General features: G+C 39.3%; 1 protein-coding gene across 4 annotated transcripts in view; it reads right to left on the bottom strand.

The window, feature by feature from the left end:
* Mapre2 (microtubule associated protein RP/EB family member 2) overlaps positions 1–24,357 on the bottom strand; it is a 159,518-nt gene that overhangs the window by 18,939 nt on the left and 116,222 nt on the right. For all 4 annotated transcript variants that reach the window (XM_046428357.2, XM_046428356.2, XM_046428355.2 and 1 more), the window contains 2 exons: positions 22,473–22,618; positions 18,981–19,194 (listed from right to left, as the gene is read on the bottom strand). In XM_046428357.2, the coding sequence (XP_046284313.1) occupies positions 18,981–19,194; positions 22,473–22,618 (360 nt within the window). The remainder of the gene's footprint in view (positions 1–18,980; positions 19,195–22,472; positions 22,619–24,357) is intronic.

Below are 24,357 nucleotides of genomic sequence, written 5' to 3'. Positions count from 1 at the left end.
TAGAATCTACTAAATGACTCCTAGCAGAGGCATCACTCTAGCTAAAGACACCATGCAAGCTGGAGGAGTTGATGCCGATGTCAAAGTCACCAACTGGAAGAGCCAGAAATACACAAAGAAAACCAAACCAGAGGTGCCAGCCTCTGACAGAGATCCCTTCCTTGGTTTCCTTTCAAGATCACCTTGGGTTTTTATGCAGGCCCCTCACATGGGGAATCAGGAAGACGGGCTGGGAGGGCTGGTGCTCTAGGAGGGAGCAGGCAAGTAGTTTGTGCTGGGCTGTCCCCATCTCTGCTACACTCTTCTGAGAGAAACAGCCCATGGAAGGAAGGAGCTTCCCTCAAGCATGTGACACGCTCCTCACTCTGGGAAGTTCTTCATGAGCAGGTCAGTGACTCTGGTGTGGCTGGCTGCAATGACCAAGCTTGGTCATGAGACTCACTCATGTTCTTATACTCTGCCTTAAAAACGGAAGAATCAGAAGCAGAATGCTTGGAAAACAGGGCTACCTTATGTTTTCAGGATATCAAATGCAGCTTGAAGAAAACTGAACTATTTGGAGAGAAGAAGGGGCCATGGCAGGCCAATCTCCAGGCATGGCCATGTATCAGGTGAGTGGAGGAAGCTGGCTGGTGAGACAGGGCCGGGGTGACACGCTCTACACAGGTGGGGCTGCTGTAGTTATTGATGCTCGTGCTGTTCCTGCCACACAGCCTCACAGGAGGAAGCACATCCGTGCTATGGACAGAGCCCAACTCAATATAATTTGTGTCGGTCTGACTTTCTCAGCTGCTGCAGTTCCAGTCTAGGCCTTCAAATGTCATCTGCGGGGCTGGGATTGCAGCTCAGTTGTAGAGCACTTGCCGAATATGTGGAAGGTGGCCCCCTGACGGCCAGGTGCACAGGGTCCAAGTGAAGGTAAGACCTAAGATTCTGCCTCACCTGTTCAGGAGCCAGGCCAGGAGCACAAAGGACACATCTCATGCAGGCAGAGACCTACCTGGCTGCAGGGCCAGGTCACAATGGACCTCACAGTGCAGAGGGACATGCCCTGAGGTACTGGGTTTGATCCTTAGCACCACATTAAAAATAAATAAATAAATAAAGGCACTGTGTACATCTACAACTAGAAAATATTTTTTAAAAATGTCATCTGTTTCTCAGATCTCATATGGTCAGCTGGGGCTCAGGGCCTCGGATCTGTCACACTGGCCCATGTGGATGCCCCTTACAGATGCCCTGAGATGAGAAAGAGGGCATTAAGTCTGCCTTGGTGTTCTCACTGCTCCACCACCTTACTCACAGGGATGGAGGAACAGCCTTCAGTGTCCTGCACGGTGACATGATGCAGGATGAACACAAGGAGGAAGGGGAGAGAACACGAATTTGAAAAATTTAATAACTTCAACTAAGTAATGAGTATTTGACATTTAAAATTTGGGGGGGGGGCTTGGAAATTCTGATTATATTGGAAAGAAACTAATCTAGGGAAATAAATGATAAGTGAGGATATGGCACTAGCTAATTGTACACTTATGTCTTCTGAATAAACAGGAAAAATTTTTTCTTTCTTTCTTTTTTTTTTTTTTAAAGAATTCAGGGTTAAACCAAAAGCTCATCTTCAGAAGAATGAAAGGGAGCCCTTCAAACATCACAAGCTACCATTTGACACGGAAGTAATTTATCCCTCTGGTTGTCACATAAAGAAATGCTAACTGTAAAAAAATTGAGATCTTTTGACCTCCCTATTTTTACTGTTTTTATGTGCTTTATAGGTCCTGTTATCTGTTTTCAAATAATCACACTCTGAAGTATATCTAGCTTCAGGGGCCAGGTAGTCTTTCCCCACTTACCTGGGCCACTATTATAAAGAAGTTATTAGAAAGTTTATCAATGTCAGTAAATTTATCATTGGTATCATGCTTTTATATAAGCTAGTGTTTATATTTCAGTATTGCGAAGTGTCCCAATAATGTCCTGTATAGAGTCCAACACTGGTTTTAGAGACCCAAGTCCTCAATAGCTGCCTTCCTCTTCTTCCCAGAATGCCCCGCTCTCCCAGGGGATCCTGCTTATTTCTGTGCCTTCCCATGCCTCTTTCCTCAATGGTGCTTATGCAGAAAACCATTTAGATAATTTAAACAACACAATTATATTGATATAATTTAAATTTATGTAATAATTTTTAGAGAGGGCTGCTACTCTGGCTACAATACGGATTTAGATTTTTTTTTTCACGTATCAAACATTTCAATTTTTTTTTCAAGCTGCATTTAATGATGTCCTGAAAACATAATTAGTGGTAGCCCTGTTTTATAAGCAATTGTTTTGCCCTCAAGCTTTTCTCTCCCTCCTCAATTTTCCCTTTCAAAATAAAAAGGAGTTTCAGAAGCAGAGGAAAATAGACATAAATTTGTAAAAGTCCCTGTAATTCTCTGAATCTACCCACTGGATATGGTCACGATTTACATGGCCAGTCTCTGAGCAGTCGTGTCTTAATTATTGCCTTTAGGATTTGGTGCATAAATGTGATTCTAAGGCATTTTAACCATAGTTGTAAAAAAACAGCCGAGTGAGTGGTCTGACTCACTGCCTTAGTGAAGCCCAACGATCACTGTGTCTAATGTCAATAATTAGTAGTTTGCTTCATGTTTATGGAAAAGGCTACATTTTGGGCTCATGAGGCTCAATGGATTCAGAAGGGTGAAGCAAATAAAAGCAGTGTACTTGGTTTTAACCTTGGGGCCAGGGCTCTGCTAGAATTTAGAAATTCTCCTCACATAATTTACTAGGTTCCTTTTGCCAAAATCATAAACAGAAGAACTAAAAATATGACATTAATACTGTTGACAAGAACCACAGAGACATTAAAAACATGAGCGCGTGCGCACTCAGGAAGCCACTGCTCTTCTGGTCATCCTCAACTTGTCTGCTTTGAGAGACTGTTCCTCTCCCCACTCCACCCCCACCCCCTTCTTGTTCATTGAAACCCCACAGAACTGAAACTGGGGAAAAGCATCTGGGCCAGACTGATGAGAAGAGAGTTTCCATAAGAAGAGAACTTATGGGGACTTAGTGACTGACATCAGAGCCATCAGACTGCATGTGAGTGACAGTTTCTACACAATTCTCATTACTGTAAATTGACATAATAAAGACTTGAGCCTTTCCTTAAAAAATGGCTCTAGACCTTCATTTTGAACACCCTGTGATCCTGCTCTGAAGGCAAAAACCAAAAACAAAAACACACACACACAGAAAACCCGCCTTCGTGGCCAGAGTTTGGTCCTAATGGAACTTTAACAGGGTTCCAGGATCCTGGTTCAGAAGATCATTAAGAGGGCATTTCTTTTATTTTGAAATTAGCAGTTCATGGCCCTATGGCTCTGTCCTTACCTATGCGGCCAATGGCAAAGTCTGGCTATTCTTTTTTACTACTTTAGTGTCAGCTCATGAAAGTGGGCAGCTTGGGCTGGCTCCGCACAGCAAGCATGAGCCATGAACCATATTGACGTGGGGATGAAGACCTGGCATGGGACTGAACTCCTTCAACCCACCTCCAGGGAGGCAGGAGAGTGGGTAAGAGTGGGGCTCTGCCCTGAGGCCTCCACAGGAATCCTGGCTGTTGTTTGCTGAGTGGGCTGACTTTTGTTGCCAAACTGCTTGCTTTAGGTTTAAGATACAAATAACAAATAGTGTCTGCTCCCCAAACTTTGGAGGAATACTTGGAAAAGTCTTTTACAAAAGCCTGGCACATAGTAAGTGCTCAATAAATGTTAGCCCTACTCACTATTCTCACTTAGCAAAAGAGACTTGATTCAACAAATGATGCAAAAGAACACTGGCTTCCCAGTTCTAGACACTTGCAAAATAACAACAAAACTGCTAATAAGGAAATGAGACTGACTTTTATTAAAGAACAAAAACAAAACTTCATAAAAACTGATGAGCCTATAACCTATCAGTGGGCTCCAGGGCCTAGGATCCCCCACTCCATGTACTCTTTGATGGTACTAAAAATCAGTGTTTGCTCTAGCTCAAGTCTCTGTGCTCCTTCTTAAATTATTTTGTTTGTTAGTTTGTTCGTTCATTCATGTGACAAATATTGATCAAACCCCTACTATATACCTGGCAAGTTAATAGGCACTGGGGATAAAATAATGAAGTAAGCACAAAAGATGCCTATTCATGTGGAATTCATGTTCTAACAGGGGGATGGAGACAATAAACAAAACACAATAAATTAGTAAGTGACAGAGAAAAGAAGAAAACCAGTGCTTTGGGAAAGGGAAAAGCAGAAAATGGAGCAGGGTAGGGTAAGGAGAGTCAGGATGGGGTGGGTAGGAGGTGATTTTACATAGGACCTTGGTCTTCAGTTTCAACCACTCACTCAAACCTGAGGGGCTTCCACAGGCTACATTCATGTGAGTCTGCTCAGAGTGGAAGTCAGGAGCACCTAGCACCAGCAAGGTAATGTCAGGTGCTTCTCTGGGTGGAAGTGTTTTAGCAGCCTAGCAAGGAAGTGAGAGGCACCAGACAGGATCACCCTGGCTCCAAAGTCTCACTCGTCACAGAGGCCAACAACTCTTGTACCAACTCCAGGATCACTACAAGGGATAGGACAGAGGCAAGAGTAATCCTTAGGTCTTCAAGGGTGTGATGAGGAAGTTAGATCTGAACCCAGAATTGAGGGAGGTGAGGTAGGTGGCCATCTGACAGCCAGGTGCACAGTGGTCCAAGTGAAGGAAAGACCTAAAGATAGTACCAGGATTCTGCCTCACCTGTTCAGGAGCCAGGCCAGGAGCAGAGAGGGCACACATCATGCAGGCAGAGACATACCTGGCTGCAGGGCCAGGTCACAATGGACCTCACAGGCTATCATCAGATGCCAGTGCAGAGAGACATGCCCTGAGCTGGTTTGAAGAGGCTCACTCTGCCTGCCAGGTGGAGTACAGACTGCAAGGGTAGAGGCAGAAAGAAAGGCCAGGTAGGAGGCTGCTGCAGTCAGTCCTCTGGGTCTGCACAGGATGAGTTTTGTTTTTGGTAAAGTTGTGATGTTTTTAAAAAACCCTATTGTATACCCCCACAGAACAGCCACCAAATGCCCATCAATTTTACAGTCTCTGAGTTGCAATGTTAACAAGAGAAAACAAAGAAGACATTTTCTGCAATCAATAGCATTTGCCATTGATTCCAAGGGGAGGGCTGAAGGAAAAACAGGCAGGGCTAAGAGCTATGAGTCAGCCTGTGTCCCTCCCAGCCAGCGCTCAGGGGTCATCGCACAGCACAATAAAAGGGCTTGCCCCGGGAGAGCCCAGCAGCAGGGCATGCTGCAGGTCAGGGGCCTCTGGAGAGTGTGGCTGCTGCCGCAGAGCCAGCAGAGCTCCGGGGACCCTCCGGACCCTCTAGGCTGACCAGGCCCTACGATGGGCAGCAAATGGAAGCGCTCACGTACTGAGTTACTTCTGCCCTGCTTACTGTCCCTGCTGGGGATGATGTGCTTATTTTTAGCCATCATGTGATTCTCCAGTATTTTCCAGGCTCTACTTGAGTCACTCTGGTTTCAGAGAATTTTTCATAGGGGAAAAAAAAATTCAGGAAAGCACATTTTAGAATGGCTTCGATCTTAAAAATTCTGACTCTTAAGTAGTTATTTCAATCTGGTGTGCTTGTTTTTTTTTTTTTTTTTTCAATCAACTACTGGCTTATCATGCCTCTTGTGCGCTTTGATAGAAAATTAAGATCTGAAACATATTACATACCAAATCCAATGACTGCCTGAGTTTAGAATCTTATTTTTAACTGTTCTTAGCAACAGAAATGGTGAGGATCCCTTTAACTCAATAAAACCCACATGCTCAAATCCTAACAGTGAGATCAGGAGCCCTTTGCCTGTTTATGGTGGAATCACAGCCCAGCACACTGAGCAGCCCACGGAGAACAGACACACACAGGTACTGCCACGAAGATGCCACCCTGGTGCCATTTACCTCTGGCATGTAGCACTCACGTGAGCAAGAAGCTTACCAAGCAAGATGGCCATTTTGAGGGAGCCCAAGTACTTAATTACTTTATGACGTATAGTCCTTTAACTTCAGTCAGAGTGCCCGTCGACACGACATGGTGTTGTGCTCCAGTGGCACCATCCGTCCCAGCACACAGTCATGGTCTGCGCCCACACAGCAAATCAGAGCTGGAAGTGAGAGCTGGGAGCAGGGCCACTAGAGTCGTCCGCTCTCCTTTACCTACAGAAAATGCTCCTTTTCCTGGGTTCTCTGCTTCCCCAACCAACAGCCCAACTAGGCACGAGTGGATCTTTTGACCTTGGTCTCCTCCTGGCCCCTACTTCCCATAATCATCAAGCTGTGATCATACCTTCATAATCTACCTGGCTACCACCTTCACTTAGGCCACCTCTCCTAGGTGGCTAGCTAGTCTTTTGAATTGTAAGTGTACCCCCTTCTAATGCCTTCTCTGTAAGGTGGAACAAATTCCTGCTTAAAGCTTTTAAAGACCTGTAATAGTTCCCATTATAAACTCTGTAAACCTCTGTACCAATAGACTCTAAAGTGACTCCCCTCACCGTATTCCAATGACCTCTGCTTCCTGGTCTTCACATATTTGTATAATAGACTCTCCTTGAGGGGGTGTGGGAACCTGTGACTGGTTCTACACAACAGAGGTGGTGGGAAGCCACTCACACCAGCATGTTATGATACACACGCCTGTGTCTTGCTGGTGAACATGCTGGTGAGACCTTCTCCACTAGCCTTGAAGAAGCAGCTGCCACAAGGTAAGCACTCTGTCGGAAAGCCCAAATGCAAGGAGGGAGGAGTCGTCTCTAGGAATTGAGAGTAGCTTCCAGCAAGAAATGAAAGCCCTGATCCTATAGCTGCAAGGAAACTGTCAAGTATTTGGGAGCCTGGAAGTGAATCTTACCCTAGTCGAGCCTCTGATGAGACTAGAGCCCCAGTGGACACTTGGATTGCAGCTTTGTGAGACCCTAATGCAGAAAGCCCAGCTAAGCTGTGCCTGGACTTTAGTATTCGTGAACACATGTATGTTGTTTTGTGCTGCTAAGTTTGTGATTCTCTGTTCCTTTTAAGGTAATAACAAGGGTCCTGTCTGACTCTGCAGCCCAGTATCTCAAAACATCCACACAGAACAACATGCACTTCACTGAACAGAGCACATTCTCTTGAGTTCCACATTGTTTTTTTCTGTCTGGAATGCTTGTCACCACACCCTTTATCTGGCTAACTTCTACTCATTCCTTAAGTCTTAGCTGAACTTCACTTTTCCCAGAAACATCAAGAGATCATGCAAGACAAGTTTAGATAGCCTTCCTGTGCTCACCAGTCTCCAGAGTCCCTTGCAGGCCACAGCAGACATTGTTGGGAGACTAAATGAATGAATGAGAATGCAAGCAGAGCTTTCACAAAAAGGGCAAGGAAAACCAAGAAGTAGGACACATTTATTCTTCTAAGAAATATTTTCTGAGCTCCTGTGTAGTGCTCTGTGACAGTGTTACTGTGCAAGGTGTTTCTCAGGTGATGAAGATGGCCGGAGACTTCAAAACCAGCCACATGGTGGCATGATCCAAATGAACACTGCCAGTGACTCCAGTTAAATCAACTTGACAGACAGCACGTGAGAGCCTCTGGGTCAGCCAATGGGGAAACACTGACCGAGCAGGGCAGAACTGGCTTACAGTTTAGTTTATCCAATTCAAAGAAATTCTAGACAATTCCTCAGGTCAGAACTGTTTTATATTCTGCCCAAAATACCAAGTGACAAAGAAAGGCATTGATAATAAAGAAAAATAGGTTCTTGGGCAATCTGTGATATTCTGCTCAAGGAAACTGACGGTGACTACGATATTAGTTTCTTTCGAAAAGTGACAAGGTTTCCTGTCAAGCTGAAAAGCAAAACAGCAACTTATTGTACCTTTAGAGAAGAGGGTTGACCCAGCCAGGACAATGGGTTTAGCTGCGGAGTCAGCAAACATTTCATATCCAGGGAGCGGCTATGTAAGAATGACCCAAGGCCTGTTGTGAAAGGACCCGCGCTGCTCTAAAAGGACTAGAGCCACTGCTTCCCCCAGTGCAGAGGGGACAACAATGGAAGCCATCAGCCCTCTCAGCAGACAGCTGTGTGAGGAATCAGGAAATAATGCCAAATTTGTCTCAGGGGCTTACTCTTCACTTTGAAATCCCTTGGACCATTTGTCCAGAGAAATATATGAATTGAAGGATTAAGAAACCAGAGATTAGTAATCCTACTAATCTGGGGCTCAGCCTTCTGGGCTTTATCCACATTTCTGCTTTAGGGCTGATAAGAGACCTGGAACAAGTAGCTTCACATTTCCTTCATTTATAAATGCAGATAAAATACAGCAACTCTTTCTCATTCTAAATCCTATTGAGAGGATGAATGGGAACGTTTTCAAACTTTAAAATTTTATTTTAAAAAAGGTAAATGCCACACCAATAGCAGTGTGTGTGCTCTGCTGTTTCAAGGATCAGTAACATTGAGTGCTTTTCATTTCCTCTTTGCACCCTGCAATTTGAATTCAGTTTGTGAAAATTTACTGTGGTTCAATACAGTGCAGGGAGAAAATAAGAGTATTTGTCATATTTGAGAGGCAATATGATCAAATGGTGTGGGCTCTGGAATCAGTATTAGGCTTCAAATTTTTAGTACCCTACTTTTAGTGACTCTGGTAAATCACTGAACCTCTCGGGCCCTTAGTTTTCTAGATTCTAAAATTATAATTGTATCTTTTAGGATTGTGGTAAAGCTAAATTGAACTAATACACCAATCAAGTGCTTAGAATAATAGTTGGAACTTAGTATGTGCTCAATAAATATTTGCTAGTATTACTGATTTCCTGTACATTTTAAATGTTTTCCTTTCCCCTAAGTTTCATGAAAAATTCTATTCATATTAGATTTAGATTTTAAGAGTGGAAACAATAACAGCACAGCATTTCATAGGTTTTGATCTCTGGCTTCACAAAATTCTAGTTTTAAAGAAAACTATGTACATACTTTGATTCTAGTAAGTCAAAATAATTAAAAATCATAAAATGAATTAATAGCATCTGTTAAAAATGCTGTCTCAGTAGGCAACCAAATTGGAATAGAAATGAAAAATGCATGCCTCTTTCAAAGACTCTCCCAGGAGATTCCTATTTGAAAATCCTGAATTATTCTTGCTTCTTTGCTCTTCTCTGTGCCCCAAACACCAAACTCGGGGATGGGGTTGTGGCTCAGCAGTAGAACACTCGCCTTGCACATGCGAGACCCTGGGTTTGATCCTCAGCATCACATAAAAATATATGAATAAAATAAAGGTATCGTGTCCAACTACAAATAAAAAATAAATATTTAAAAAACCCAAAAAAACACCAAACCCACAGATATTTAGGATGGTGGTAAGATAGAGCACTGTTCACATTTTATGCTGTGGTTTTGTCACCATTACAGGTAGGTGCTATGGTCTGAATGCTTGTGTTGCCCCAAATTCCCATGTTGCAGCTAGATCTCCGATGTGATGATTTCAAGAGGTGGGTCGTTCAGAGGCAATTGGGTCCTCTGGGCAGCCCTGGGGAATGGATTAAGTGCTCTGACAAAGAGCCTTGGGGAGTTTCCCTTTTTTACCACTTGAGAACACAATGTAAAGGTGCCCTGTACAAGAAATGTCTATGAGAAACATGTCCTCACCAGACATTGAATCTGCTGATTTATGATATTTTGTTACAGTGGCTCAAATAGATTGTGATAGTAGGAAAATGTGGGCTCAGTTATTCTTTGCAACGAAAGTATCCTGATGCTTATCAGTGTCCCTCGTATATTGTATAAATGATAGGCAACTGAAAGAACAAAACCACCACATCCCTCTCCTTCTGGGGAGAAGGGAGTCTCCTCTAAGAATTTAATTATGTAGGCCATTAAAGTGATTCTTAACATCTTCTCCAGGTCTTACTGATGTAGCTAAGGGAGCAGCTACTAAGTGGTATGCAGTTTAGCAATGGGACAGTTTTCTTAATATGAGTAGGCCTAAGGGACACAAATGCTGACATGGGACAGGCACTGAGTGAAAAGACACAAACATCATTCTACATAACCTTTGTTCAAAAAGATGCCTTGTTAATTATGGTGCTGGAAAGAAACGTATCTCTTCCTTGGACTGGGCTGATATGGCTTTATCTCTGAGAATGGAACATTTGATCCTGGCAGTAAGTAGGTAGTAAGCAGGAGGGGATGTTGTTAGGTGACTGGGACTAGGAGATAGTATCAAGCAAGTACCTTGCTGGGAAGTTGTAAGATATACGGGAATGACTCATCTTGATGATCTCATCATGAAAGGACAAGAAGGGTGCCTTTGCCTTCCCTACCGGTCTCTGGGAAGTCACATGCTATTATGAACTACCCCAGTAAAGAGCAGATAAGGGAAAATGTATTTCTTAGAGTAAATGATGACTCTGTGGTGAGACCAATATCAGTGGTTAAAAGAAGGAGTTTCTCCAAAGGTAAATGGAGACTTGCTTCTTGGCAAAAATAAGACCAAGGAAATTCTACCCAAAGGCACAGGCTGGAGGTCAAGGTTAGGACCTCTTGAGTGGCATTTAACTTCTTGAGTATACATACCCCCTTAGACTCTAATCAAAGTAAGTCCCTGTTAAATCAAAACATCAACATCCTTTGAAGCTTTAGTATTCACAATATCTAGGACATAATCCAAAATTATTCCAACATATGAAGAGTCAGGACAATATGATGTATTCCCAAAGGAAAATACAATCAGCAGATGTCCACCCCAAGGTGGCCAGGATGGTGGAGTTAGCAGACAATAACTTTGAAGCAATGACCATAAGTATGCTCAGTGAATGAAAGGAAAATATGCTCATAACAAATGAAAAAGTAGGCAAACTCAGTAGAGAAAGAAAAAGAAGAAAAATTAAAGACTGACCTATTTTTTTGTGGTGCTGGGATTGAACCCAGAGTTTCACACATGCCAGGCAAGTGCTTTACCACTGATCTACATTACTGGCCTTAAAAGAGAACAGTTAAAAACTGAGAAATACAATAGCTAAAATGAGTACTGTACTCAATACCAGAATGGAGATGCCATAGGGTGGAGAGGATAAACTTGAAGATACATTGACAGAAAACAAAGACTGGGGAGGAAGTCAACACTGCTTCAGAAAACTGTGGTATAATTTCAAAAGATCTAACCTATAGGTAAATGAAGTCCTAGGAAGATTAGATGTAAAGAAGAAAGCTAAGAACATATTTGAAAAAATAATGCTGAAAATTTCCCCCAGACAGATTACAGATTCAGAAAGCTTAATGAACTCTGAAACACAATAAAGAGAAAAAGTTGACTATACCCAGAGAAAATGACATATTACGTACAGGAGAAGAAGGATGGCTTACGTTTGGAGGCTATCAGCGTGAATAATATCTTTAAGGTGCTTCAAGAAAAAAGACAGTATGACTGGTTTAAATTCTTTATCTAGTAGAAATATTCTTTAAGAATGAGTGGAAAATTAAGACAGTGACAGAAAAAGCAAATCCAAAAACAAATTTGTTACCACTGAACCTGCAGTATAAGAAATATTAAATGTTCTTCAGTCTAAAGAGAACTGAAACCAGTAGGGGTCTCATACGTTCAGAAATGAAAAAATGAGAAATGGTAACTATATGAAAAATAGGCTATTTTTTTCCTCTTATTTCTTTATAATATGTATGACTGTTTAAAGAAGCACGGCCTACTAGAAGTGTGTGAACAATATCATTTAAAATTTTCCAGTGGTCACATCAAAAAGTTAAAAAAGATCAATTTTAACATATGAAAAATACATATCTACAATATAATTCCTACATGGAATCAGTATGAAATTATTATATATATATATATATATATTTTTTTTTTTTTTCCTTTTTTTAAAGTCTTCTAAACCCAGCATGAATTTTATATATACAGGACGTCTCAAGTACTCAAAAGACACTGTGTACTGGACAATGTGAATGTAAAGTAGAAGTCATAAGATTGTCTTGTGAGGTTTATAATGAATGTAGATGTAATATATACAATAACCAAAACAAAAGGACAGTGGGAAGGGGGTTTGCAAAGTTTCCATATTTTACATAAGGGCTACAATGTTCATTTTAAGTATGCTGTGAAAAGATATGAATACATATAATTCTGAGAGCAACCACAAAAATTAATGCAAAAAGGTATAGTTAGAAAGACACTAAATAAATTAAAATAAAACTCTTAAGTATTTTAAAAATCCAGAAGCTAACAGAAAAGGAGAAACAGCAAAATAAAACAAATAGTAATTTGGTAGACATAAATCCAAACAAATCAATAATTATACTAAGTATCAATGCACTTAATAGTCTAATTAAAAGGCAAAGACTACCATACCACAATGAATAGAAAAGCAAGACCCACTTATATGCTGTCTATAAGAAATATAATTTAAATGTAAAGACAAGATAGGTAAAAAGTCTATCAGAGAAAAAGACATCATGCAAACAGTAGGTATAATAAAGTTGGAGTGGTTCTATTATCATCAGATAAAATACACTTAAAGACAAAAATTATTTTCAAAGAAATAAAAGGTCAATTCAATAGGATTACTTAATTGTAAATGTGTATGTATTTAGTAACAGAGCCTTACAAAAAATAGGAACACAAAATTGGGAGAATGGAAGAAACAGACAATTCCACAATCAATCAGTGCATGAAGAATTAACATTATCTTTGTAGCCATTATTAGAACTAGACAAACAAAATAAAACAAAACCAAACCCTTCATCAAACACACAGAATCTGAAAAACACTATCAACCATCTTTATTTCTGAACATTATATGACAACTATAGAGCACACATTCTTTTCAAATGCATGTGGTACATTGACCAAAAGAGTCTCAGTCTCTCTCTCTCTCTCTCTCTTTGGTACCAGGGATTGAACCCAGGGGCACTTCATCACATACCCGCTCTTTTTATGTTTTATTTTGAGACAGAGTCTCATTTAGTTGCTTAGGGCCTTGCTAAGTTGCTGAGGCTGGCTTTAAATTTGGCAATCTTCCTGTCTCATCCTCCCCCGCTGGTGGAATTAACGGTGTACACCACCACACCTGGTGAGAGACAATATTCTGAGACACAAAGCCAAGATTAGAATGATGATAAAACCCACCCTGACTGCTATATTTCAATGCCTTTCTTCAAAACACAAAAAAGTAAAGCCAAATTTGCTTTCTCAAATGAAGGTGAGTAGTGATGCTTATTTAGATTGTAGGTGCTCTACAAATGCTTATACACTGCTAAAAAATAAATGAAAAAACATGGTTACATTTTTAGACTGTATGACTAGTCTTGGAGAATCCAAAATCAAAGGTAATTCAGAGTATTCAAATATTCAGTATCTTTTTTTTTTCTTAATGGATAGAATGCCTTTATTTTGTTAATTTTTATGTGGTGCTGAGGATCAAACCCAGTGCCTCACGCATGTTAGGCAAGCACTCTGCCCCTGAGCTACAGCCAGTATCATTTTTGAAAAACACAGGATTTATTTAAATTTACATTTAGGAATTTAATTATGATTGTTCAAATACTTTGTTCTATTAGTTGTTTTCTTTTAGAAACTACTTTTCAAGCATTTCCATTAACCTGATTTTCAAGGCTGAAACACTGAAGTCTCTAAGGAAAAGAGAAAGCTCAGACTCAACTCCCATAGCAACTCTAAATTCATCACACTATATTTATATATGGGTGTTTGATTTTAATGCATTAATGTATGTGAATTTGCAATGTGTCTAAGCTGTAGTTGCTATAGAAACCATAATTTTGAATTTTCTTTTAAGTTTAGTAAGTGCTCACACATAAAAACTCATCTCCCTAGACAGCTATCTCAAGTTGCAGATATGGCTTAGAGCAATAAATTTATAAACATCATGATTCACAATGATGTATGCACTTTATTATTATAAAAATGTACATTTTAATGTATGCTCTTGGCTGACAGATCAAAACCAACTCAAGAAGCAACTCCTTCGAAAACACACAAAATAAAACTTACCTGGAGGCCATCTACCCTCCTATGACACCTCTGCTGATGTTCAAGTTGCTTACAATAAAGTCACCCTACTATACCCAGACACCAAACTATTATATGGCTTCCCTGAATCCATAGAAGAAAAGATTTTACGGCAGAAAAATCAAGCATGTTCACACAAAACCAGAATGCACTAAGTATCTGGAATTTATTTGATGCACAAACAAATCTCCTCTGGAGTGGGGTTATATAAGCCATCTGGATGATGTAAAAACACATTTTTTTCCCTTGCTTATGTAGACAGAGTACTCTCAATTATCATGTATGGCTAATCCTTCCCACAATCACTTTTTCCACTCTAATTTAGTCTCTCTGTCATATAAGATGCTTTGAAGCTTCCACTTATTGCTATTCATTTGTAACAGTCAGGGCATGCAAACTAATTTTAATATTAGCCCAAGGAACTATTTGGGGGAAGAGATAAATCCACTGCAAGATCAATCAAGTATTCCAAAGCCAAAAAAAAAAAAAAAAAAAAATTGAGGACTGGTTCCTGTTTTCAATTTTATCATCCACGGCTTGTTTCCATTAATGCAAATAATTAAGAAATGACCAAGGTTTTGGGAACAGAGTTACTGCTAAATGTTCCTGACTTGGCACCACTGTGAATTTCTGAGATAGCTGAATCTCATCTCATCAAGCACTTTAATTTATCCTAAATTGTGAATGGACAAAAATCAGACCTATGGTTTTAGAACAGAGGAAGGAGGACCAGTTTAGAGTCTGTACTCAGCTCATGGGGAAAATGATTCAGGGTCAATATTATAAAGAGAATTATAACAGAATCCTAAGAATTTGAAGGGACCCATGAGATCTGTGGTATCACACACACTGTGGGCTTCTCAGAGGCATGGAGATGCTCAATTTTTAAATAAAGATCCTAGACTACTAGGCTCTTTAGTAAGGTTTTAAGATTTCTGGATCTTCTTTTATTGTTGTTTGTGCTCTCTCTTGGTGCCTATGTACTCCTGCCCTAATACCTTATGTGCTGAGAAACCATATCCTCATGTTTATTATAGCTATTTCTAAATTAAGAAAGAGCAAAGAGACTGGATAAGTATCCTAGAAACTCTCTCATGAGCAAAGTGTGTGAATTTCACAGCACAGATTTTATAACACCTATTCTGACTCTGAGAAGACATTTTGGCTTATATTTTCTTGGCTGTGTTCCCAATATCTGGATACATGACTTCTAGAAAAATGAGGTCTTAATGCATTTATGGGAGCCTTTCTCCTATTATAGCTTGGAAAAGTAATGTTTTACATCTTATGTATACTTGGCTATAATTTTCCCTCAGTATAATTTTACTTTCCACACTGCCCCATAATTAGAACATATTTTATTAAAAAGGGAATAATTAATTTGATTCCAGAAAAAATATCCTTTCTCCCTGATTAAGACCAAAGAGGTAAACATGGTCAAGTTATTAGGAACACAGTCTCAGGAATTACTGCCTTCTGGAACATTAAAACCCGAATTTATTATCTGTTGACTTTCATATGTTTCCTGAGTGTTGTCACCTGAGAAGTTAAGCTCTGGAAAACAAATACTTCTCTTTCAAGTTTATAGATATTCTATCAAAATGGCACAAGTTTCTCTGTGGCTTTTGTGAGACAAGCAAGGGAATTCCTAGAAAACGAGGCCAAGGCGGCATAATGACAGTTCTGTTTGGGGAGTAGGAGTGTTGGAGCCAAGGCAAAAAAAAATTAAGGACACATTATGATTGTGGAAGAAAAATATTCGGAGGTCTATCCAATTCCACTATTAAAAACGTGAAAAAAGGGCTGGGGATGTGGCTCAAGCGGTAGCGTGCTCGCCTGACATGTGTGCGGCCCGGGTTCGATCCTCAGCACCACATACAAAGATGTTGTGTCCGCCAAAAATTAAAAAAAAATAAATATTAAAATTTAAAAAAAAAAAAAAAAAAAAAAAAAAAAACGTGAAAAAAAATGGCAGTTGCATTTCAAGACCAATCTGTCCATCACTAACAGCTATAGGAAATGACATTAAGAGGAGAAATACCAGCCACCCTTGATTTTCTCACCTCCTTGTCCTCCCACTCCATGTGCCTCCTGAATTGCCGACTCTGGGAAGTACACACCACCCCCTTTTTCCACTCCAGCTCCTAGGCTGATGAAAGTTACTGACACAAGTAGGTGGCCAAGGAAAGATGGTGGAATGAGATGGACGTCATTACCCTAAGTGCATGTATGAAGACACGAATGATGTGAATATACTTTGTGTACAACTAGAGATGTGAAAAATTGTGCTCTATATGTGTAATATGAATTGTAATGCATTCTGCTGTCATATATAACAAATTAGAATAAAAGGTCAAAAAAAAAAAAAAAAAGTATGTGGCCCGTCTGAACTGCATGAATGCTTATTTCCCAAACCCCTTGTGGCTTAATTTTTATCTGACCTCTTCCATCACTTCTGCTCCAGAAAAATAAATCTTCCCTTTCCCTTTAGCCCTTCTATCTATGCCCTTGACCTTATTTTTCTCCTTCCAGCCTCAGGGCCATGCTTCTCCAATTAATTTCTCCTCTTTTACTATTTTCAATTATTCCTTTTCCATGGATCCTTCTCTCATAAATAGGAATATTTTGTTTTATCCTTAAAGCAAACAAAAACAAGAAAAAAGGAACAAACACCATTCTCCCTCCAATCTTACTTCCTGAAGCTGCCATCAGCTCTTTTTCTTACAACAACCAAATGTTTTTATTTCCCTTAATGTTTTTCTTCCTGACAGATTTGTTGAAGGTAAATCTACTCTTCCAGCTCACCTACACACTCCACATGCCCTTGGTGAATCTGTCTTACTGGACTAGTTCTCTGAAGGACTATTAATCACCTCCGAGGAGTCAGACCTCCTTGGCCTATTTTCAGGCTTTACCCTATTTGATGTTTCCACAATTAATATTCAGCACTGTTGGTGACCCTCTTTCTAGAAATTTCCTACTGTTTATTCTCTAATGTTGAGTTCCCCTGGTTTTCTTCACTTTCACCTTTTTCTCAGATGCTGATTCTTTCTTCCCCCATATATGTGTGTGTTCTCAAAGATCTGTGCTTAGTTTTCCTAATCTATATAACTCATCTACTCTATGGCTCCAAGGTTGGACTTTGATACTATCTTAGTTTCTCTGGATTCTTTAATCCAGTCCTTGTTCTACTATTCCAGTGAATGACCTCCAAGTTGAGTGATCCAATATCAGGCCTCATTTTGACTTCTTAGAAGATTTAAATACTGTTGATTCTTCTGCTCCCTTCTTTCTCCTTCCTCATCACAACCACTCACTCTCTAGTTTCCTATAATCTTTCTGCATCTTCTTTGTGTCCCATGCACGCTCTTCCTCCTTTACTCAACCATTAAACATCAAGAGTTTCTTCAAGGCCCTTTGTGTATTTACATCCAGATTCTACTGCATAGATATATGGAAGACTCACAAATGTTCACCTCTAACCCATACTTCTTTTGAGCTCCAGAAAAAAACACACACATACAAACACCGCCCCCACCAAAAAAACCTGCCTATTTAGATTTCTTGCTGGATATTCCAAGAGAATCTCAAACTCAGTACACTGAAAACAAACTTACAATTTCTTTTAAATCTGGTCCTCTAGCAACCCTTCCTGAGTAAGACCCTCAATCAAGAGGTCATGGTTGACACCCTTCTCTCTTTAACCCCAGTATCAATCCATTAACAACATCCAGTCTATTTTACCCCCTAAATATCTCCCAAAGTTGTCTATTCCTCTTCCTTACCACTATTTTGATCCAGATGAATAAGAATTCATCTAATATACAGGGAAATATGCATATTAATAATGTTATCTTTAAAAATATTTTTTTTAAAATAAAAGATTTAAAATACTAACAAAATAATGACAGATTTCCAAAGGTCTTAGTTTACCTGGAATATAGTCATGAATTCAGAAATAAGGAAAACAAATAAAAAGCCTTCTTCACAGTGAGAGAAACTGTGATTACAGGGCTACTACCACATCCCTAGAACTGCTAACAATTTCTAATCCACTCTGATGGGTGTTGGCCATAACTAAGGAATCTGTATTATTTACAAAATTAAGGTCACAGATTTCACACATCTGAACATCAGGTTCCACACTGGCATGGAAACAAATGGCTTCTGAGGGTATCACTGTTTCACTGTTCACTACCCAACTGGAGCTAATGATAATTACCCAATTTTATAAGAACACGTTTTGCTTGGCAAAGTCTTTTTATGTCACGGATATTTATAAAATTTTAAAAAGGTTTACATGAACAAAAGTTAAAAAAAAAACCTTAAGTTTCTGCTAATCATGGTGAATGACTTCATTTTTGGACAAAGGTGGATAAAAAATGAAGTGTTGTTTCACATTATCAGTAAAAATTGGCACTACGTCTGCAGGAGATAGATGCAGCATTCATAAATTTCCTCTGAAGAATTAGAGATGAGGATCCAAATATAACAGTATAAATCAGTTCACACTGTGGTCTGTACGGCCAAAAATTAAGCAGTAAAAGTGTTTAATTCTAAATCTAAACAGACTACTTCAAATTTAAAAAAAGAAATCTATACCCTGGAGCATTGTTTTAATACCACGCTTCAGTGATATAACATGACTCTGCTTTTTAATAGCTTAAATCAAGATCATTAGACTTATGACAGATGGGTCAGAGGAAGGTAAATGCAGTCAGTAAGTCAATGCTAAAAAAATCATCCGAAAGCATTAAAATATTGACTGCTGGGTCAAATCAATCACAAACACCCAGTGAAGCCCAGGAGGGTCTGAGCCATTTTCTGAAATAAGAGTGTATCTCCAGTTTTGTTGTGACGGTACCTGCAGTGGGGGAGTTCGCATGGTGAGACTTCTTGGGCAGGTTGAAGATCTGTTCACCAGGGTCAGGGGGAGGAATTGCATCTTGCCCTTGTCGTGCCTCCACAGGATCGTACTCCTTCCCATCGTAGTTAGCATCGTAGAATTTCTTAAACCACTGAATAAAATCCAGGTTGTCCTGGAAACGTCCTTTCACTAGCTTCTCCACTGGGATTACCTGCAATATAGAATCACTGTGAGCCAGGAAGCTCAGGTTTGTTGGTAATCAGTCCAACTGAAGTGTTCCTCAAATGCAACCATTTCCTATTTGCCTGCAATTCATGACCACTGATCTCTCTCCCCCGCCCCAGCTTCTCAGCAAGCTGTATTCTAGAATTAACATAAAGCTCATCATTTTAAAGAACTTATTGAAAACAACAGCTGGTTCTCGTGAAATACTTAATACTTCTGAACAAAGCAGACAAAAGAGGGACAGTCAAGAGGGGCTGATGTCTCTTATAGGATATTTAATGTCAAAGCATCTCCCCTAAAAACATAGGCCTGGGATGTTGTGCTGTCAAGATTGATGAGCTTTCCCATTTCTTTGTAACATTTGGCCCAATTGTGTTGGGATAAATTCTTATGAGGATTATAGTCAGTAGAGCATGCAAATTAATAAGATTCAAGTCAATAAAAATGGACACCAATCTAAAGGTTCATATGAAACAAAATGAGTTTTCTCAGAGCTCATTTACAAGGTAGAAAGAGACTAGTATGAAAATAGTTAACCACAATACAAGGCCTGGTAGTGCACAGGCTACCCAGGAGCATAGCTAATGTGCCTTGGGAGTCTGAGGGAAAAGTGATGGAGGTTGATTAATGGGGTCACGGAAGGAGGAGGTGCATAGCACTCACATGGGCAGGAAGGTCAGTTTTTCATGGGGTAACCTTTCCTACTGCAACCTAAAGAGTCAACAGTACTCCCCACTGAGGGCCCTATAGGAACCTTTGGAATCATAACAAGGAAAACACGAAGTTTACTGCTTAGCTCTGCTTCAGTGGGCCACTATTTTTGAGCAAAAATGGAAAGGTACCAAGTTCTCCAAACTGTGCCATCAATAGATTTTACTTTCTATATCTCCAGGTGGTAATGCTAGGTGAGGGCGACCCACAAGAAAGTGACAAGGTATGAGTTAGATATTGTGTGTGTGTGTGTGGGGGGGGGCACAGATAATCAAGTGATTCAGGAAGAAACCCAGTCAAAAAAAACATGGCTTCATTGTGTGACAATACAAATGGAAGCTGTACAAATTAAACCTTCAGAAAGGCTTTGCCACCTCAGAACTATATACCACCAACATTCTAAAAAAAAAAAAAAAAAAGGTAGTGATTAGGCAGAGGATTCCTAGTTCAAGACCAGCCTTAGTAACTCAGTGAGACCTTGTCTCAAAAAATAAAAAGGCTAAAGGTGTAGCTCAGTGGTAGGGCACCTGCCTGGAGTTTTCAAAGCCCTAGGTGCATCCACAGCAATGCAAAGGGAAGGGGGAAGCAAAAAGACCTTAAACATAATGACAACTAAAAGAAAAAAGCAATAAGCATTTTAGGTTACCCTCTAGACAAAATCATTAGTAATAAATTTTTCAAAAAAAAAATTTATGCAGCTAAAATTGAAACTAAGCCCAATGCAGAAAGATGAAAGAGAAGCAAACTTTCAGCTCCTGGTACCACAGATTTTGGTGCCAATTTGTTCTCTTCTCACTTCTCTTTAACAAGGTTCTACGCATGACAGTTTGATGAATTTTTACCTTTTATTTATGTATGAGTTTCAAAGTTTTGTTCATGGGAATATGGATTATTATAAAGAGACTTCTTACAGCATAAGGTCTTTAGTTAAACACCCTACTCTACTTTGTTGCCAGACATGTGCAAATTTATAGTTTTATGTGATGGTGGTATATTAGTGGTTAAAAGAAGGCCCTTAATTCTATTGACTTCAGTTTGCATTTTCTGCCAAAATGAAAAGTTTCAGGGGCATAAGTTCAAAATCTGAGGTTGTAAACAAAACTTTGCTCAGCACCTTCTGATATACTGTTGCACTGTGACAGGCATAACAGGGGTACATAATACCGACCCTCATAGGACTTTTTTTTTTTTATCAAATTATGACATGTTAAAGCTAGAAAGTCTAACAAAGTCCATCAATTCCAGTCTTCTTCTACTGTAAGAATTTTTCTAGGACATTCTTAACAATTTCTCATCCATTCTCTGCAAACTTCTAGAGAGATATGGGCCCACTATTTGATATATAGCAGGTTCCACCAATAAACCTTGGATGGATATTTTGTTTTTTTTTTTTTTTTTCATTGACTGTAGCAGCATAGCTTAAAAAAATTAATGAAGATCACATAAGTGGCATTGTTAACTTATTTAAGTAAAGAGAACCTATATAGCTTTGGTTTTAAATATCTTTGGAAATAACTAATTGGAAATTAACCACAGCAAAGGATATAAAGTAGGTTGAAAATACTCCAAAAGGTTAAAATGTTACAGAGTGTATATTTTGAAATAAAAATTATGAGAAAACAAGAAGCCATTTTTTTAACATTTTGATTAAGAATGCTTTTTTACTTAGAAAGAGATTAATTATATTTAATTAAATATATAGTTCAAACTTTTTAAAGTTCTCTCTTATGATTCAGTTATTTTATTTTTATTGCCATAGCTTATTTATTATTACTATTTATGCAAAGAAAAGTTTTCCATTTCTCCCATGTTGGTTAATCTCCATTCCCTTTTTCAAAATTCATTTTTTCTAAGCTTAACCATCCTAAGAGATATACCCTAAATACAGAACATGAATTAAATATGTTTTGAATAACAGTAAACATACAGAAAAAGAGCATTTTAGCAATAGTCCCTTATTGAGGAAAACAGTACTCAGTATCTTTGTGTATCATTTTAGGAATAAATTATAATTCAAAGGGGGGAAAAGGAAAATTTATGGACACTGAGAATCTGAGGGCATATACTCTGCTGAACACTTTTTGCATGCATTCTCTTATTTTAACTATAAATATGGGTGTGAGGTTTCTAGTTCCATTTTATAGATGGGTAAAATCAGGCTGAAAGAATTTAAATAATTTGCTCAAGTCATGGAGCTGAGATTCAAACCCATGGTATTCCCACTGTAACTTGTTTTTCCAAAGGAATAAGATGCACAACCACAGAAACACCTGGCAAACAAAAACATAAGCTTATAACAACAATTTTAACATCTGTGGTTCCTGTGAGAGTTTTTAGTCCAATGGTTACAAGGTTACACAAGCTTTTGAAATTAAAACCTCACACAAACATACAAAGTTGGACTGATGCTTTACACTATGCATAGATCCCAACTTGTCAAGGTAGCAAGACATATATCCTATTGATGAGTTCTCAGATTTTTGTTCTTTCTCGTCAAAAACAACATTAAGGAAAAGACAGTGTATTTTACAGAGGTACAAGTGAGTCTCCTACCTTATCGACATTCATTCGCTTAAATGATGCTTGCAGAAGTTTAAAATTGTGAATATACTCATGCTCCAACTTCGCTTGAAATTTTACTTTCTTCAAACTAATGCAGCCTGGAAAAAGCATATCCATGAACTGGCAATAGGCTGCTCCTAGAAAGAGACAAGAAAAGTATATAAGTGAGACTGGCTGTACCCAGATGTGACAAAGGATTGGTAAGCAAGAAAATGAACATGCTTGTAGGTAACATCATTCAAAGCAGAGCCCACATGGCCATGTGTGTCCTTCTAATCACTACACTTACACTTCTCTGTCCACAGAGACTAGGTGCTAGGGGGACAGGATTTTGCCTCAGTGATGAAGAGCCTGCCACTTCCCCATTCCTCACCCTGTGTGCTACACTGCATGTACCAGAGCATCCGGGGCCCAAGACCAAGGGGGAGAACCTCATACACTGAAGTCAAGGGGAAGCCAGGCTAAGAGTAACTCCTCCTAGCTTCCACCAGGGAAAAGGAACATACTCCTCCCCCCCCTTTTGGATACTACCTAATCGATGTCATCAAAAAAGAGGAAAAAGAACAGAAAATACTACAAAAGTTTTACAAAATGCATAGCTCAAAAATACACATATGCTGAAGTTGTTCTATAGCCATATTGCAAAATAACAGGGATGAAAAATGCATCACTAAGCCATTGAATGCCCCAAACAGTTGTATACCAATCAACAGGGTGCCCATATTAACATGAAAGATGAAGACAGGAGTACCTTGAGACTTACAGAAATTCAGAGTCATGCTGTTTATGACTGAGAAATAAACATGACAGAAATGTTCAATGAGTCCCCTGACAAAATAGTCATAGGAAAAGTTTTTTTTTTTAATATGAAGAACTCTTAGAACACGAGTCTCAGTTAGAAAATACCAGAAAGAGCATGTTTACTTGTACATCTCTTCTTAATAGCAAAAGACTAACGGCATTTAGCTAAAGAAATTCAAAGTCAGAATGATTTTTTTTTTCTTTTGCAAGAAAGAAAAGCAATTGAATGGCAAGACTTTGAACAAGTGGCCATTTTAAAAAATATATTTCGGTTGTGGATGGACACAATACTTTTATTTTTATGTGGTGCTGTGGATTGAACCCAGTGCCTCCTGCGTGGTAGGCAAGTGCTCTACCACTGAGCTACAACCCCAGCCCCTCAAGTAGCCATTTTTAAGTTCATTCTTTCTTTGCTATCTCCAGATCTCTTGGTCTGTTTCAATAATGTGCAACTGACAGACTTTCTGGAACATGAATGGCCTCCCTTATCCTTTAACAACATCAAGGCTTCTGAAAGGATACTCCCTTGTATGTGAGTGATTTGCCTTCAGATGGCAAAGACCCACTCTGTCTCTCCTGCCAAACAGATGTAGAGCATCCTTTACTGAGACAGGAATCCCAGATAAGTGGGAACAAGACCACAATCTAGGGTTGTAGAACAGGAAATGTTGGGCAACTTGTATTTTGTAGGAAAAAGCATAAAGGGATGAAATGCAGGCCATAATCAAATCTCCAGAGTGCCTGCATCTGGCTCTCCACAGATGCCAACACCCTGAATACCAACGAGTCAGTTTCCTGTCAAGCAGGTGGGTTCTCTTAGAAACAGAATATAACAAACCAAACCCCAAAACATTGGAGGTAGAAAAAGAAACATCATGACATGGGGACCATTCCTACAGTTATTATCCAATTATTCGGTCTGCCTTCTAAAGTACCACCAGATGGAACAAATTCCAACAGCCACTTTAACTTTACATAGGTGGGAATGTTGAACTAACTGCCTTTACCCGCTCTGTAAGTTATTTTCACTTTTATAGTGTTTAGCATAGGATTTACCGATGGAGACCCAGATATT

Source organism: Marmota monax, unplaced genomic scaffold, assembly GCF_021218885.2.
Source record: "Marmota monax isolate L192 unplaced genomic scaffold, Marmota_monax_Labrador192_F-V1.1 WCK01_AAM20220418_F8-fsc00031, whole genome shotgun sequence".
NCBI classification, from domain to species: Eukaryota; Metazoa; Chordata; class Mammalia; order Rodentia; family Sciuridae; genus Marmota; species Marmota monax.
The sequence above is the reverse complement of the archived record's forward strand: the minus strand, read 5'-3'. Positions and strand labels throughout refer to the sequence as shown.